The sequence below is a fragment of the Halichoerus grypus genome, chromosome 8, assembly GCF_964656455.1.
Source record: "Halichoerus grypus chromosome 8, mHalGry1.hap1.1, whole genome shotgun sequence".
NCBI classification, from domain to species: domain Eukaryota; kingdom Metazoa; phylum Chordata; class Mammalia; order Carnivora; family Phocidae; genus Halichoerus; species Halichoerus grypus.
This window is the reverse complement of record NC_135719.1, coordinates 121979843-121989804: the sequence shown is the minus strand read 5'-3', so window position 1 is coordinate 121989804 and position 9962 is coordinate 121979843. Positions and strand designations below refer to the sequence as shown.

Genomic DNA, 9962 nt, shown 5'->3' with positions numbered 1-9962 from the left:
AGATGGCTCTGAGCTCCCCTGCAGCTGACATGCAGACTTTCCTGGTTAACACCTATGGAAGCAGCGGTGTGGCAAGAAAGGGTCTGAAGAGCGCCTGAAGATTTGGGTTCAAGGCCCCCGTTGGTAACACTTGTCTGGGTCTCAGTTTCCACAACAAATAGAAAGAGCTCCACCCAGTGGCCACTAAGGTTACTTTCGGCACTTAAAGTGTAAAATTTGCCTCCCTACCCCTCAACGCCACACGGTGGCGCAGTTGTCTACCGCTGTCTCTAAGAGGGCGTTGCCAAGCCGAGTCTGACTAAACAGCCCGCCTTTTGGAAGTTACATTTTTCATGGACACCTGTGAGAGCTGCTCATTCATCACATCTCTCTGGTTTGTTTCAATAACAACAAAAATCATTAATTTTTTTTTCAGATAAGAAGGCATAAATCTCAAAAGCAAGTGAGTGGAAATTTCAGTTAAATCTTGGTCACCAGCGTTATTTAAAAACCAAGCTGAAAAGCTGGAAAACAAAAGAAGTCAATGCCAGTGTTAGGCGAGGCCCCAGCTCTATACTACATTAGTTCTAAAAGTAAGTGGCCGCATATGTCTGCACATAACCAAGAATATTCCCTCCAGGAGATAGGAAGGCTAGGGCAGAACTGGATTGTTTATCCCAGGACCTTTTTGTTTGCTTGAAACAATCGTTAAGGATGCCTCCTTGTGAATAATAAATAATATAATACAACAGGTTGTGAACAGGGCATGGCACACGATAAGCCCTAAGTAGCCACTGTCATTGTCATTAATATCATTATTGGGTTCTAGTTCTACCACCTCCCCAACAAACAATAATGCTTTTGGCTTGAAATTTACTTTAGATTACAACAAATAAAAATGATTTTGTGATTCTTTACTCTAATTACAAATTACCCATGTTCCACCACTCAGTGCAGAAATAACTAAGAAGGTTTTGATACCACCCAAATGCACCTGCACGCACACACGTTTGTGGTCAGGTTGTATTGTTAAAAAACAAAATTCTAAATTTTAAAGATCTGTTGGCTTTATCCAACGATTCATGAATTGGGCAGCATCCCACCTAGCAGAAGGGAGCTCTGAGGAGCTGTACAAAATGAAAGACTCTTATAGGCAGAAGGAGCAGGAACAAGGAAGTTAATTGGGCAACAAGTGGATTGGTTATGGCAAGATCACTCTCCTTTAGGGCATGGCAGGGGTCTATCAGGCAGGTGACCTCACTAGCGCTGACGAGGTGATTCCTGATTGACCAGATTAAGACTCCATTTCTGGGAGAGGCTGAAACTTTAAATAAGTCTCAATGTAGTGACATGGGACTTAGCATAAGTGACTCCATTTGGGGCCTGTTGTCTTGTTTTTAATAGTATAAAGGGTTTGTTTTTTTTTTTTCACTAATTTTTCATTTATCATTATACTAAGCACATTTCCACATCATTGGTAATCATCATTGATAATAACACACTTCTTTGATTAGCAAATGAGTACATTTTAATGGTAGAAAATACTGAATAGTACAGGGCAAAGATAAAAAAGAAATCATTCCTAATCCCATCGTCCAGACTAGAGATAATTGTTCACATTTTGATATATTTCTTTTTTTTTTTAAGATTTTATTTACTTATCAGAGAAAGAGAGAGAGAGAGCGCACACAAAGCAGGGGGAGGGGCAGGCAGAGGGAGAAGCAGGCTCCCCGCTGAGCAAGGAGCCCAAGACCCTGGGATCATGACCTGAGCGAAAGGCAGATGCTTAACTGACTGAGCCACCCAGGCGCCCCTGATATATTTCTTTCAATAATATTCATGCAAATATATTTTCCATAAAATCAGGAATATATTACATATATGATTTTTTCTCTTGATTAATTAAATTTATTTTAAAATTACTTTAAGATTACAAGAGTTTTTTTTTCTTTTACTTTATGTGATCATTTTTCCTGTCATTACATGTTCTTCAAAAACCCCAGTCATAGGGATGATTTTGCTCTTTATTTTCTCTCTTGTTTTGATTGTTTGGGGCCCTTGACTAAAATGCTTAAGTGGAGGGTGCCTGGGTGGCTCAGTCAGCTCAGGTCATGATCTCAGGGTCCTGGGATCTAGTACTATGTTGGGCTCCATGCTCAGCTCACTCAGGGAGAAGTCTGCTTCTCCCTCTGCCCTCTCTTCCCCCGCTCATGCTCGCTCTCTCTCTCTAATAAATAAATAAAATATTTTAAAAAATGCTTCAGTGGAATCCTTGCAGAGCCCTGGCTTGGTTGTAAGAGGTGTAATTTCACAGAGGGCTGTCCCACGGGCTAGCCCTGCACTAGGCTGAATGGAGCAGAATTCTGTTTGACCTTCATTCCTTGATTCAAGGCTCTGCTCATAGTTACACTGCAACTCGCTCTCCAGAGGCATGACATTCTAAACAGCTCCCTCACTCAGTAGAGTTGTCTTCTGAATCGAGATTTCATAGGAGAAAGGAGGAAATTTTCTTACCATTTGGATGTTTCAAGCCCATTAACTCTCAGAAGACAGGAATTAAAACACTACTGATTGAGATAAGAACATTCACAATTTATTAAGTACGCATTAGGTCCTGCTAGGAGTTGTCCTTACTTCATCTGATCCTCACATCCAACTCATTTTATACAACAAGGGACAAAACAGAGGCTCAGAGAAATGAAACGCCTTGTCTAAAGTCACTGGTTGACCCAGGATGGGAACCCAAATGTTTGGCTCTGAAACTTTTGTTCCAGCAGCCCCAATATACACCTTCCCAAAACATTTACTGAAAATCATATTTAGTGCAAATGGAGTTTATGAGGCAGGAACTAGGGTTCCTCTCCTCAAATGGTGAGAAGTGAGGGGGGTAGGTTGACCCAGAAAATCTCCATGTCTGCCTGAGGGATTTTAGCACCAAAGTACTGATGTATATAACACAAGAGTCCCTCCCTGGGATGCTTGGATGGTTCAGTCGGTTAAGTGTCTGCCTTCGGCTCAGGTCATGATCCCAGGGTCCTGGGATTGAGCCCCGCATTGGCTCCCTGCTCAGTGGGGAGTCTGCTTCTCCCTCTGCTTCTCCTCCTGCCTTGTGCTCTCTTGCTCACTCTCTCTCTCCAAAAAAAAAAAAAAAAAAAAAAAAAAATCCCTTTATCTGCAGGAGATATGTTCCAGGACCCCCATGGATGCCTGAAACCGCAGATAGTACTGAATCCTGTATATAGTATGTTTTTTTTAATATTTTATTTATTTATTTGACAGAGACAGAGATAGTGAGAGCAGGAACACAAGCAGCGGGAGTGGGAGAAGCAGGCTTCCCCCCAAGGAGGGAGCCCGATGTGGGACTCGATCCCAGCACCCTGGGATCATGACCTGAGCCGAAGGCAGACGCTTAACAACTGAGCCACCCAGGTGCCCTAGTATGTTTTTTCCTATACGTGCATACCTGTGATAAAGTTTAATTTATAAATTAGGCATGGTAGGAGATGAACAATAAGTAATAATAGAACAATTATAAAAAGATACTGTCATAAAAGTTACATGAACACACTCTCTCACTTTCTCTTTCAAAATATCTGATTTAACTGCACTCACCCTTCTGCAGCTTGCAATGATAAGAGATGATAAACAGCGTCCGAGGTGAGACGAAGTGAGGTGAAGGATGTCAGCGTTGTGATGGAGAATTAGGCTACTGCTCACCTCCTGATGACACATCAGTAGGAGGACCACCTGCTTCTGCTGGCAATGGGTAGCTAAAACTGCAGAAAGTGAAACCCAGGATGCGGGGGGGCGGTTACTACTGAATTTCCCAAAAGAACTGAGGAGAGCCTGACATTCATTTAACAAATCATATTTTAGGCTCAAATAATAATAATGATAACTACTCTTTGATAGACTCTGTGCTGAGCATGTAAGAGACATCGTGTCATGTTATGATTCCAGGGGCCCCGGGAAGATAAGTCCTAGTATCCCCAGTTTCCTAAAGAGCTATCTGGGACACCAGGGGGTTGCCTTGCCTAATGGCAAACAGCCAGTATGGATTCCACTTCTGTCAGAGTCCAAGGTCCCAGACTTAACCGTGGGTCTGCTTCTTCCCCCTTCTCCTTGTTTCCTCCCTGCCTCCATCCTAACTCCCTTCTTGTCTCCCTTGCCTCCTTCTTTCTCCCTTCTTCCTTTTCCCTCCCTTCTCTTTTCTAGAGGGAAAAACCATAGTTGACCTCCCAGTCAGGAAGCCTCTGCAGCTTTCAAGGGTGTGATGAAGAGTGTTTCTGACAGTGACGAGCAGCAGAAAGAAGCAAGTAAATACGTTGACTATTGAGCTGGCTCTAAGCAGCATGCAAAGAGCTTCTGGATGGCTTGTCTCTTTGAATCCTATAAACCTCTAGAAAAAGGAGTTTCTATTGCTATGCTTATTTAGCAAGAGGAAACTGAGTTTCAAACAGGCACCTTGCCCAAAGTCTCACAGTTTTGTGTTTTTTAAAAAAAATATTTATTTATTTATTTTAGAGAGAGAGCACAAGCAGGAGGGGCAGAGGGAGAGAGAGAATCTCAAGCAGACTCCACACTGAGCAGGGAGCCCGACACGGGGCTCCATCTCAGGACCCTGAGATCACGAACTGAACTGAAAACAAGAATCGGACACTCAACCGAGCCACCCAGGTGCCCCCAAACTCTGTTTTAATGAACAGAGCCAGGATAAATCATGATTTGATGTAAAAGTCTAGTGCCCAGCTGTAGCACTGACGCTAGACTTTTCAGTGTGGTAGAGAAAATGGTCCTTTTTGGGGTGATATTTGTCAACCACTGCTTGAGAACTTAACAGTGGAAAAATCTTGGTAATTCCCTCTGGCTTTCAAAGTCTTTTGCTATCTGCCCCTCTTTTATTTAGTCAATTTCATTTCCCACGACTCCCTTTCTGCACTCTCTCCTTTTCGCAGGCTGGTATTTCTGTCACTGCCGTCTATCTCATTAATTTCCATGTGCACGCTTTCTAGTCTTCACTCTGCAAGTGACACCCATCCTTCAATGCCCAACGTAAGCACCTCTCTATGCATTCCTCATCTCTTCTAGTCCTAGGTGAAGGGATATCTCATCACCTCACAGCCCCGTGCAAAAGCTTTCAGTGATGACCTTTTATCTGCTAAACAAAATCCAGGCTTCTTCGCTTGGTATTCACGTTCACCACTCAGTCACAAACGTGTACCGAAAGCCAGTTATGTCCTAGGCGCTCTCTAGGTGCTGGGAGAATTGTGGAGAACCAGACAGACAGGTTTCCACCCTATGGTGAACAAACTGGGCATTAAATAATTACAAATAATCAACTAAACAATTATTAGTATGATTCAAGCAATTATGAGGCCCTCTGGAATCTGGCCTCAACCTATTTTCAGTTCCTCCTCATCCTTTATTCCATTCAGATAAGCCTATTCATTCCATCCCACCTCTGTGGCTGTGCTCATATTCTCCCTTTTTTCCTTCGTGCAGAGTCTTCCCTACTCCACCCCATACCCCTTCAGGACCAGCTTTGGTTCTACCTCTTCCATGAAACCCTGCTAGACAACTTTAGCCCGAAGGATCTTCCCTCATTTGAATTCCTAGTGCTTATCCATCGGACAAATATTTACTGAATGACTTCTTGAAATGTTTGATGAATTGACTCTTCATGAAGTCCTAAACATATGCTATGGTATTAAAGATTTACATAATATGAGGAGTTAGACTTCTCCTACTGAGGCATCAAGGATTTTTTTCCTCTTCTCCTCTGGGTGGGAGAGGAGTGGAGATCACAAAAGCTACAGTGAAACATACAAAATTACAAATAAGCAAAGTGACAATAAAAATTGCCTAATTACTCATAATCCTACTACATGAAAGAGATCTACCACTGACAACTTTCTACCTTCCTAGTTTTTTGTTTCTATTTCTATTTCTGTGTGTGTGTGTCTAGGAGAAATTCCTTTTTCCTCCAAATTAAAATTTTATCAAGAAAATCTTTTTTTCACAGGGTGCCTGGGTGGCTCAGTAGGTTAAGTGTCTGCCTTCGGCTCAGGTCATGATCCCAGGGTCCTGGGATAGAGCCCCATATTGGGCTCCCTGCTCAGTGGGGGGTCTACTTCTCCCTCTCCTTCTCCCTCTGCCCCTCCTGCTGCTCGTGCACGCGTGCTCTCTCTCTCTCTCTCTAAGTAAATAAAATCTTAAAAGAAAATCTTTTTTTAATGGTCTTTTTTAAAACGGTGTACCTCTACCCCCACTCTCCTGCTCTTCTGCTTGGGGATGGAATAGTTTGTTCTAGATTGAACAAAACCTAGAGAATTTACTCAGAGACTCATCCATATCTTTTCCAGTTCACTGATCCTATGTACAATAAGAATCTGAACATTAGTTTTAGGGCATTTACTCAGAAGTCCTTTCTCAAAACCTACACTGGATGCTCTTCAGAACAGTACTCTTAACCTCTCGCAGACTCCAAATGTGTGGGATGCCTAGGTATATAGTGTAGCCATACTTTTATGCAAATCACAGAATGTGGGGCCTACAAGAACACAGATCTTCCAGTCCACACCCCTCATATACATGAGGAGCAGACTGAACTACAGTGTTAAGTACATGCCCAAGATCAGGCAGCTGGTGGGGACAGGGCCGAAGATGCTAGCCCTGATTATCTTTACAAGTTGCCTGTCTTCAGTTTGTCTAATGATCGACCTCAAACTAAAATGAAACAGAAAATACTCAGGGAAGCACTAACTCTTGCTAAACAAATCGTATTTATTCCTACCACTGAAGGGGAAAAGGTAACAGTTTGGTGGAGGTTGGGCTAGATCTTTCAGCATTGACTTGTTTTGAAATGTCAGAAAACTTGCTCCTTGGAAATCTACATTACTATGATAGGATTAAAGCAAAGAAGAAATATTAGGACCCACTTATCTCATTCATTCATTTTTTTTTTTTAAAGATTTTATCTATTTACTTGAGAGAGAGAGCACAGAGGGAGAGGGAGAAGCAGACCCCGGCTGAGCAGGGAGCCCAGTGCTGGGCTCAATTCCAGGACCCTGGGATCATGACCTGAGCCCAAGGCAGACGCTTAACCGACTGAGCCACCGGCGCCCCTATCTTATTCTTTCTTAATGTTTGAGAAATGAAGATAACAAAAGGATGTAGGAAAAGATTGGCGCTTGATCATGAACGTAGCATTGGCTTGTATGTATATTCTACTTTGGTTCTTAATCCGGTTTCTAGAGGTCATCATGATCTGTGGTACAATTCACTCAAGCAAAAGAAACCCACAATTGTAGAAAAACTGAGTCTGTTCAGAGAGGCCAAGCCCCCTTCACGGACAACTTTCCCAAACTGAGCTTTCCAGCCTCAGTTTGAAGCCCCAGGAAGGTGGTCTCTCATTCTCTCTTTGGAATCTCTTTTTACAGGAACCCAGCAACGAGGGAGCTGTGTGAAAAGGCGAGTACTGTAGTTTTAAGAGTGCTTCTAAAGAACATTCCAATGGGCCTAAAGGCCTTATGGAGATGAAAGGTTTCGTAGGCGGGAGTGAGGCCGGGAGCGGAAGCTGATCCACCTGGTCGGACCGGGGCAGAGGCACATCCAAGAGCGGGGAGAATCCAACTGTAAGAGAGAGCTGGAGAAGAAAGGGCTCTGGCGGGGGAGGTACAAGCCAGCTCGCTTTTCCTCTGCTCACTCTCAAAAGCTCACTTCAGGATCCAGAGCACAGGTGCTGCCCATCGGGTCCCCTGCCCTACCACAGCAAACAAAGGGCGCGGCCTCCTCCAGCCTTTTCGGTCCGAACGGAGACTCGGCCTTACCTTTGAGGATCCACCCATCCCTTCTGATGCACCCAATGAGGCCGCAGACTCCTCCTGCCAGGAGGTGTTGAACTCTCGCAGGAAACGGACAGGTACCACGGACCAATGGTTGGAGCTGCCGCGGGCCAATGGGAGAGAGAAATGGGTCGACCTGAGGTTGAGAAGGAGAGCCCGCAAAAGGGGCGGGCCCCGGGGGCAAGACACGTAGGCGCTGGGGGTGGAGAGGGGCGGGCCAGTGGCTGGCGGGGCAGCCCCAGCCGCGGCGCGAGGAACCTGCGGACGGTCGGCAGCGGCCAATGGGAGGGCGGGTTGGCGTTGGGGAGGGGGGGAGGGCCCGGCGCCAGGCGGCCCCGCCCCTTCGGGTCCGCAGGGCTGGGGCGGAGCCAGGCCCGCGTCAGGTGGTCCCCGGAGTGCGGGCGGTGCTGGGGGCGGGACGCGGGCGGAGAGGGGAGCGGCGGCCAGCGGCCGGCGGGCGGCGGCGGGCACCGGCTGAGCGAGCAGGTACCCGCGGCGGAGGTGGCCAGGCCGCCCCCGGGGTGGGGGGGGTGGCGAGTACGAAGGCGGGGGCTCCGGCCCGCCGCGCCCCCCATGCCGCGGTGAGCACTCCCGCTCGGCGCACTTGTCGCCGCGCCGCGCCAGCCCCAGCGAGCCGGGTCTCCCCGCCCCGCCAGCCCGGGCCCTACCTGCGGCCGCCGTCGGGGAAGGGGGGTCCCCCCCAGCTCTGCGGAGCCGCATGAACAATAGGCGGCGGCGGCTCCTGCGGGCGGCGGCAGCCCCGCACCCTATGGATCGGCCGCTCCATGGAGCCCTCCAGAGCGCTTCTCGGCTGCCTGACGAGCGCCGCCGCTGCCGCCCCGCCGGGGGAGGACGGAGCGGGGGCCGGGGCCGAGGAGGAGGAGGACGAGGAGGAGGAGGCGGCGGCGGCCCCGGGGGAGCTGGGTCCCGAGGCACCGCTGCCCTACTGGACGGCGGTGTTCGAGTACGAGGCGGCGGGCGAGGACGAGCTGACCCTGCGGCTGGGCGACGTAGTGGAGGTGCTGTCCAAGGATTCGCAGGTGTCCGGCGACGAGGGCTGGTGGACCGGGCAGCTGAACCAGCGGGTGGGCATCTTCCCCAGCAACTACGTGACCCCGCGCAGCGCCTTCTCCAGCCGCTGCCAGCACGGCGGCGAGGACCCCAGCTGCTACCCGCCCATCCAGTGTAAGGCGAAGGCGGGGCCGCGGAGCCGGGCGGGGAAGGGGGTGGGGGGCTGGAGGCCTACGGGTGGTCGCAGGGCGGGTGGGGAATGATTGACCTGGGAGTGGGTGCGCCCGCGCGCTCGGGCTGCAGGGGCTGCTCTGGTGGGTGCGATGGGTAAGATAGAGACGCCGCAGGCCTAGCCTGGAACCTCAGGCGCTTGGGCTCCTTAACCTTCATCTGACCACCTCAGCAGTGGCTTCCGCTTTCCACATCCTGAAGCCCCAGCATGAGAATCTCCCCATTTCGCACTCCCCGCTTCCCCAAATCTGGAAGGATTGCAGGCCAGCTGGTAGTTTCTGTCATCATCTTAGTCCCCAAATCGGGGACCTTCCCGACCTCTTCGACCGCCTGTCCCCGCCCCTTCAAGGCATTTGCTTTGAAGCAGATGGGGGTGTTTCGCACAGGGCTGGCTGGGCTGGCTCTTCTCATGTCCCGGAAGCCGGTGTGAACTCAAGGCTGAAGTGTCTTTGAAATGTCGTGTTGATTTCTTGGATCGCAGTCTTGTGTCAGAAGTTGTACCTTTAGGAGTCTCACTGAATGAGGTGCTGAGAAGGGTGCGAGTGTGTGAAGAAGCAGGTGATGATGGGTGGAGAAATGATTGGAGAGGGAAAAGTATGTCCTTCCCCCATGAGAGATCAGGAGCACAAGGTACAGTGGCTAAGTCCCAGTCCCTTGACACCCAGGCTGTTCAGATAATACATTTTCTCCTTTCTTCTCACCCTAGATCCTTGCCTATATTTGGTATTTGCCAAATCTCAAGGGGACCATGCCCATGGGTCCCTCCTAGGGCCTTTCTTCCAGTGTCCTGGTTTTCACCAATTTCCCAGGAGCCCCTTGTTCCACACCCTGCAATGAAATTTCCTTTGTTTTTATCAAAGGAGTTAAATTGCCATTGGAATCCCTTAATCAGTTTTG

General features: G+C 48.4%; 1 protein-coding gene and 1 long non-coding RNA gene across 3 annotated transcripts in view; one reads left to right on the top strand and one right to left on the bottom strand.

Annotated features, from left to right (window-relative positions):
• Positions 1–3312: 3312 nt before the first annotated feature.
• On the bottom strand, positions 3313–8625 carry LOC118545175 (uncharacterized). Of its 2 annotated transcripts, none has more exons than XR_004921979.2 (3): positions 8492–8625; positions 7809–7923; positions 3313–3755 (listed from the first exon to the last, which is right to left on the bottom strand). It is a non-coding gene; the product is annotated as an uncharacterized LOC118545175 (long non-coding RNA). The 2 variants fall into 2 exon arrangements; XR_013440766.1 differs by lacking the exon at positions 3313–3755 and adding an exon at positions 6677–7611.
• The window catches only part of MAP3K9 (mitogen-activated protein kinase kinase kinase 9), a 77083-nt gene continuing 75407 nt past the window's right edge, over positions 8287–9962 (top strand). Inside the window, exon 1 of the mRNA XM_036107273.2 lies at positions 8287–9008. Coding sequence (XP_035963166.2) covers positions 8609–9008 — 400 coding nt within the window. The 5' untranslated portion in view covers positions 8287–8608. The remainder of the gene's footprint in view (positions 9009–9962) is intronic.